The 8,143-nt window shown below is 36.6% G+C and overlaps 1 protein-coding gene across 3 annotated transcripts in view; it reads right to left on the reverse strand.

Moving 5' to 3' along the window:
- The window catches only part of LOC106881248 (uncharacterized), a 276,422-nt gene that overhangs the window by 66,673 nt on the left and 201,606 nt on the right, over positions 1-8,143 (reverse strand). For all 3 annotated transcript variants that reach the window (XR_008264114.1, XM_052967796.1, XM_052967797.1), the window contains exons 41-42: positions 7,521-7,754; positions 5,033-5,310 (exon numbers count right to left, since the gene is read on the reverse strand). Coding sequence is in view for 2 of the 3 variants with exons in the window: in XM_052967796.1 (XP_052823756.1) it covers positions 5,033-5,310; positions 7,521-7,754 (512 nt within the window). In the remaining variant the exon portion in view is untranslated. The remainder of the gene's footprint in view (positions 1-5,032; positions 5,311-7,520; positions 7,755-8,143) is intronic.

Consider the following 8,143-nt stretch of genomic DNA (forward strand, 5'->3'; position numbering starts at 1 on the left):
GGTGTGATTTATTTATAAACAGCTAAAAGAAAACGGATAATACTGGTAAGTTGTTCAGTTATTTCCCTTGAATATTTTTATTTTTTTTATCCCCCTAAACTTGAAGATTACCCAGTTGAAAATATCTTTTCCCTGTTTTTTTTTATTTTGGCTTTTTGTTCAAGTATTCCTACCTAGCTACTCTATTGAAAAGACGGCTTTGCCATGAGGCTAGCAGCACAAGCCAAAGAAAGTCTTTTCAATTTATTATTTTTTTGCTTATCTTAAAATATTCCTACCAATCTACGCCAAAAGAAAGTCAGTTAAAAATTTCTTCTTCCGCTTTTCATTTTTCTTTTTTTTTGTTTATCATTTTAAATCATTGACATTTGGACCTGGTGAACAGAGATTTTATACAGGGTTCAAAATAGTAGACAAGAAGAAACTCAATGAATGGGTCAGGAAGATAAATATCACTGGTGATATCAGGACTGACATCACAGACTCCAACAATCTGATAAATGTAATCTCGATCTTTGTAGCTCGGAAGTTAGGTTTGAATGCCCAAGGTAAATGTCAACATAACCTAAAGGAACCATGGTGGAAAAGGAGAATAATGCAGTCTATTAACGGGACCAGAAAAAAATATTTTGGAACAGTGAGAGAAATATGTTGAGCTAGAGAAGAAGTGTAGAGTGAAGAGAAAGGGAATCAATGTTTTGATTGGCGCATTAAAACAGAGGTTGAAAGCTAAAGTGCATAAACTAAAGATATATGAACAGAAAATTGAGCAATATAGAGCTAAGACTTTACAAACAATCAGAAACGAGTCTATCAGGAACCGGATGGGAAAGAAAAGGGTGAAAAAGCCATGCCAGATGCTGAAGAAAGTAAAAGATTCTGGGCAAACATGGTCTCCAGAGAAACAATGCAAAACTGAAGCAGACTGGTTAAAGAAACTCAAGGAGGAGAGTATCAGCAGGAGGATTTGAGAATAACTGAGATGATTGGAGAACAGTGCAGGGGAATTCCTAACTGGAAAGTGCCTGGCCCAGATGGGGTTCAGAGATTTTGGTTTAAAAACTTCACAGGAGAATTGTAAGACAGCTGGACGAAATACTGAGTAGTGACATCCAAGTACCAGCCTGGATGACAAAAAGAAGAATGGTATTATGCCAGAAGGACCCAAGTAAAGTGAATGCAGTTGGAAATTTCTGACCAATATCTTGTTTGCCACTGACATGGAAACTGATGATGGCCATCATATTGAACAACATCTATAAGTACCTAGATGAGAACGACCTACTACCAGTGGAACAAAAGGGATGTAGACGTAAAAGCATAGGAACAAAGGATCAGTTACTAATCGATAAGACTATCCTGGCTGACTGTAAGAAGAGACACAAAATTTTGGCGATGGCATGGGTGGACTACAGGAAAGCATGTGATATGGTTCCACATGTGTGGATTATTAAATGATTTAAACTGCTTAAGGTCTCCCACAATATCCTGAAGTTAATACAAAACTCAATGGCAATGTGGTAAACTGAACTCACAGCATGGGGAGATAAGCTGGGAGAGGTAAATATCACAAGAGGAATCTTTCAAGGGGACAGTCTGTCGCCTCTTCTATTTGTCTGCATACTGCCACTAACCAGCATTTTAAGAAAGTTGTGTGTGGGGTACATGCTAGGCAGAGTGAAAGTAAACAACCTGTGATATATGGATGACCTAAAGCTATTTGCTAAGACTGAGAAAAAAATTGAGTTTGACGGCAACTGTGCAGATGATTAGCAAAGATATTGCATGGAATTTTCAAAAGGACGAAAATTAGTAAAAGCCATGGGATCAAGCTGGAAAGTGGTGGAACTATAAAGGAAGTCAGAGAGGAAGGATATAAGTACCTGGGTTTCATTGAAAGAGATAAGATGAAAGAAATGTACAGAAAATGTACATCCACAGTGCAGGATGTGCTCTGAGAAGGGAGAAAGTATAAGCCATATTGTTAGTGAGTGCTGTAATCTCACACAATGTAAATACAAAAGGAGACATGACAATGTGGCCAGATATGTCCACTGGCTGGTGTACAGTAAAGCAAACCTTGAGAGAGCCGAACAATGGTATGAATACAAGCCAGAGGGAGTAATGATAAATGAACATTACAAAATACTCTGCGATCTTAACATACAGTGCAACCAAGTCATAGAGGTGAGATGGCCAGATATTGTGATCATCCATAAAGATGAAAAAGAAGCAAAGATAATAGATGTTGCAATATCAGGTGATTCGAGGGTGAAATGTAAGGAAACAGAAAAGAGTGAGAAATACCAGCTGCTGTGAGATGAGATATGAAAGTTATGGGGCATGAGGAAAGTAATGGTGATACTGGTGGTAATTGGAGCATTGGGAGCAGTTTCGAAGAACTTTGAAAAGCATATTAAAAATATTGGAGCTGCTGTCAGGCTCGAAGTGATCCAGAAGACAGCTTGCATTCTAAGGAAATTATTGTCTCTTTGAGTCACAGGAGAAGGCACTACTTGAAACCTTTGGTAATTTGTTATTGCCTGCTTTCAAGTAAAGATCAACTGGAAATTAAGAACTATCCAAGAGTCTCTCGGAATAACAATAATGATAATAATAGTGGCTTGACAGACAGTACAAACCCCCATTAGACGCAATATCTTCAATACCATGAGACTGGATACTGTGCAACATCTTAAATAATAGTAATAATAACTAGCAGAAAGACTGCCCTCCAGGCAGTTTTCTGCTAGTCATTTGGTAATATTTTCACAGTTGATTTTCAATTCTATGTCTAATTATCTCTTTGTATAATGATACTCACTTGCTTAGTAAATATTGCTTTCAGTATTTTATCACAGTCATGATCTTTTTTAAACAGATATCAAGGTAGTCCAACTACATTTAGTGTGCAAAAAAATAGCAGCGATCACAAGAGATTTTTGAATATCTATAGTGTATCAGATAGTCATAGCAACAAAGGCACTTGATAATTCTTAGATAAAGATGGAAAGGAAATAAGTGATACGTGTATGTGTGTGAGAGAGAGAGAACATTGCAAATAACAAATGAAATTAACATGAAATGACAAAAATCATATAAATAAAAGTTCTTTAAAAACTATCTTGTACTGAATAGTTAAATTTGTGAACTTGAAATATTCAATAATAAAAGGAATGTAAATTTTCCTGAAAACTTCAATTTATAAAAACTCTCACATGCTTAGTAAATATTTCTTTCAGTAATTTATCATGGTTGTAATATATTTCTAATTTAAACAGACTTGAAGGTAACCCAGCTACATTTAGCATGCTAGAAATAGCAGCAATCATATAGTTATTATTGTAAGGCTTATAGTATTCCAAACAGTCATACCAACAAAATCACTTTGTAATTTTTTTTTTTTAAATTATACCTGTATATTAAAAAAATTTTCATTTTATCAAAAATATTCATTTAACAAACTCTGGAAACTGATATTATTCTTGAAATTGTGCCTTGTATCAAAGTTATACAGCTATTTTGTCTAATAGTATTCATTCATTCAATAAATTATTTCTTTACATTACATATATAGAATAAACTGTGAGTTTTGCAAATAGCAAATTAAATCTTGAAATGAATATATATTAAATTATCATTAATGAAAACAGAGGTGAGAGAGAGTGAGAGACTGTTGCAACAAATTACCATTAAACATTAAAGTCTACTCTGCAATGAATGCAGGTTGTGCACTGTTTATCTTGATAGCAGATCACCATCTTGCGCACATGTGGTTGTGATTCATGTCCCTGGTGTAGTACCCTTATCAGACAGGCAGTCATGATGGGTATATTGGGCTTCTGTATGCCAGTGTCACTCTGATGACATGCACTGCCCTCTCACTCCTCGATAATAATAATAATAATAATAATATAAGAATGGAAGTCAACAGGCTATAATGGTGTGTGCGTGTTTATATCTATCTATATATATATATATATATATATATATATATATATATATATATATATATATATATATATATGGTAGACACTTATTGATTTTGATGTGTGAGCATGAAGTTATTTGTTGCTTACTCATTGAATTGGCATGTGAAGTGGTTGAGTATTCTACAGACACAACTATCTTTTATATAATCCATTGGTAGAATCAACTTGACATTGTGTGTGACAAGACTGGACCATTGAATTACAGGAAAAGTTCATCCAACAAGCTTTCTAACCTCTTTCCATTTACCAAATTTCACCCACAAGACTTTGGGCTACCCACTACTATGATAAAAGCACTTGTCCAAGATGCCACTCAGTGGGATTGAACTTAAAACCATATGTTCTTTCGGTGAGCTTCTTAATCCCTCAGCCAAGCCTACGTCCATGTGTGTGTGAGTAGTTAATTTTGATATAACGAATTTTTGTTCGACCTTCATTACAACAATAATTGACTCATATTTCTTGCAGGTTGAGTGACTATTTTGCTCAAAAACCTATTATGTTTAACCCTTAAACAAGATGCACCCCAGCCACCCCACTGTATATATATCCAAGAACAACATCCATGAACAATGCCAGCAGCAGCCAACCATTGAAGACCAAGTCCAACAGCACAAGTTACTGTGGTTTGGCCACATCTGTAGGATGAGCACTGAAAGTCTACCATGCCAACTTATGCAGTGATAGTGACCCACACACTGGAGAATCCAATGCAGTGCACCAAAGAAGACACGGGCAAAGCAAATTGAGGAAGACCTCAAGTCACAACACCTTGACCTTGGGAATACTTATGCTGGTGCCATGGATCAGAAAGCATGGAATCACCTCATCACCAAAGTCCATCATACAGCAGTACCCACAGTAGCATATTAGATGCCAGAAGGAGAATAACATCAACTGACAGAAAAAAGATTTTTTTCCTTTCAAAGAAATTTCTTCAGCAGGTTTGGTCTCATGGCAGTTGGTACTCTAACCACTCACAGGCATTTTGTTTATATAGAAATTAATGTGCAGAAACATCTTTTAAAATTGTTACTTACTTTTATTTGTTTGTGGACAATTTTTCTTGATCTCACACATATCTGGTTTTATTTCAGAGTAGAAATCCAATAAATAATTTGGCAACATTAGCATATTTTTCACAAGATTGCTCAAAATATTCGATGGTGTTTGGCTTGGGTTTTTCCAAAAATTCTGTAATTCTTCCTTCGATAAAGTTTGGTTGAGAATCCATAAACGACTGATCCGACCAGAGAAATAAGAGGGTTCAATTGCATGTTGTTTTGTGTTTAATTTCCCACCAACAACTAGTAAACCCCTGAAATGTTAATGAAGATAAGTTTTACAAAGTAGTTTTCTGAAACTAGAATTATGTTTAAGTGAAATAATAATACAGGCACTGGCTGTCATGACTTCTGGGCTTAACTGGTTGGCAGTTTTATCATGTACATTTTGCTGCCTTGGTATAAAAGATGGGCTACACCAAATATTCTGCTCAGTACCACAGATTTCCTTGTCAGTTGTATGACCTTAACCAGTTTAGCATGTATGTCCCTTGGTGGCAAATGATATGTGCATCTCTGATCATGAGCAGAAGTTGGGGGAGAGCATCATAGGAATTCTTTGGAGTTTGAATAATTCACCTTTGAAAACATGGGTGTTTCATTTAACATCCTTAAACAACCCTTATTCAGAGACCTTTTGTGTGAAGTGGGCTACTTGACTTGAAGAAAATTCTAATTTGGGCTCCACCTGCAAGGTCATGCTTTATGGTAAAGTCCAAGTCCAAGTCAGTTCCCTCGTTGATACAGTGTATACCTTCAGTGCTGATATCAGAATGGAGTTTGGACTGAGAAAGTGTGGTGTATTAGTATTGAAGAGAGGCAAAATCAAATGTATGGACGGACTAATGATACTGTCGGGGGAGCTTATGAAGCAGATAGAAGAGACAGGCTATAAGTACTTGGGGATTTTGGAAATGGAGAAATTAATGGAGAAAGAAATGACAGAAAAATTTAAGGTGGAGTACTTACATAAACTGAGACTGATCCTTAAATCGAAATTAAATGGACCGTAGATGAACTAAACAAATTAGACAGAAAGACAAGTAAGTTGCTAACTAGATAAGGGTCACCCCACCCAAAAAGTGACACAGACAGACTGTATATACCAAGAAAAAGAGGGGAAAGTGGACTTATTGGATGCAAACATAGCATTAGAGCAGAAGAAAACAACATAGCATGGTATGTAAAAAATGCCACAGAACTGCTATTATTAGTAGGAAGGTCAGGCTTGGGTAGGATGAAAGATTGCAAAGATAAAGCACTATACAAGAAATTGAAAATAGGTGGGTAAAAAAAAAGAATGCATGGTCAATTTCATAGGGATGCTGAAGATAAGACAGACAAAGAAAAAAGATGGCTGTGGATGACTAAAAGTGATTTAAAACTGGAAACGGAGGCTCTAATCTGTGCTGCCCAAGAGCTAGCACTAAGAACAAACTACATAAAATACAGAATAGACAACACAGCAGAAAGTGATAAGTGAAGAATCTGCGGACAAAACGGTGAAACCATATGGCATATTACCAGCCAATGTACGCCACTAGCCTAGGAGGAATATAAGAGATGCCACGACAATATAGCTAGGCTTGTTCATTGGACACTTTGCAACAAGTATGGACTTGACAGAGCAAAAAATTGGTATGACCACAAACCTGAAGGCATTGTCGAAAATAGAAATGCAAAGATTCTATGGGATTTTATAATTCAATGCAACCATGAAATTGAGAATAAGAAGCTGGACATAGTTTTAATTGAGAAAGAAAATAAACTATGCTGGATCATAGACATAACATGCCCAGCTGACAACAAGGTACATGACAAGGAAGAAAGAAAAGTTGAGAGATATGACAGGTTAGCTTGGGAAGTTAAGCAGTTGTGGTCGCTGAAAAAGGTGGCAGTTGTACCAATAATTGTTGGAGCCCTGGGAACAGTGGGCAAAAATCTCAAGAAGTACATGGCAGAAATAGGGGCTGCAATAAAGGTGGAGCACTTGCAGAAAACAGCACTGCTTGGAACTGCTCGAATACTCCAGAAGGTGCTCAAAAAATAGGTGTTACCTACAGTGTCACCTGTTCACTGGTAGTGAACAACTGACACTATAGTATACCTCTAGCATAAGAAGCTGTGCAAAGGCAACAATAATAATAACAATAATTCTTTCTTTCTGCTATAGGCACAAGGTTATAAATTAGAGAAGTGTGTTAGTCAATTTCATCAATCCTAGTTCTCACCTGGGACTTATTTTATCAACTCCCAAAACAAATGAGAGGCAAAACCTTTCGCCTCAAATTGATATCAACATGGAAAATCCTAGATACCAAGAAGGCCCCATTTCATGATTTCAATAGTTTACAAAAAGAAACCGATCCAGTTACTTAATCATTTTTGCTTAAAAGTTTCAGAACCTTTTTCACTTATGCCAGCATAAAAAGAATGGCTACAATAAAAATCAATGACTACTTACAGTGATGGAATTTGTTTTCCATTACCAAGATTTTTTTCTAAAGTTAAGTCTCCATTGTGATAAACCTCGAGGATTCCATTACTATTGCTCCATTGTAGTATCACATGATGCCAGATTCCATTAGTTAAAGATTTCAAGGTAACGGTGTGTGTGTCATCAAACATCTGGAGGGACAGAGTGTTACCATGTAAATGTACCAATTCTTTGGCGCCGAATACTGGATTTACCAAATCACTGAAATAGAAATCCATGTACTTCCGTAAAATGAACCTATAGATTAGTATTATTTCATGATTGACTGGATACTGTTCAAGACCTCTTGTTTACCGTAACAAGAAACACATAAAATGCACACACACACACACACACACACACATATATACATGTGCATTATGTCTGTATGGATATATACATACATACAGCACTGGTGTAGCTATGTGGTAAAAGGCTTGCTTCCCAACCACATGGGTCTGAGTTCAGTCTCACCAAAGCCTTGTGAGTGGATTTGGTAGACAGAAACTGAAAGAAGCCCGTCATGACAGCACCGCATGACTGGCATCCATGCTAGTGGAGCGCTAAGAGCACCATCCAAGCGTGATTGTTGCCAGGGCCACTGACTCCCC

The sequence above is a fragment of the Octopus bimaculoides genome, chromosome 5 (genome assembly GCF_001194135.2).
Source record: "Octopus bimaculoides isolate UCB-OBI-ISO-001 chromosome 5, ASM119413v2, whole genome shotgun sequence".
NCBI classification, from domain to species: Eukaryota; Metazoa; Mollusca; class Cephalopoda; order Octopoda; family Octopodidae; genus Octopus; species Octopus bimaculoides.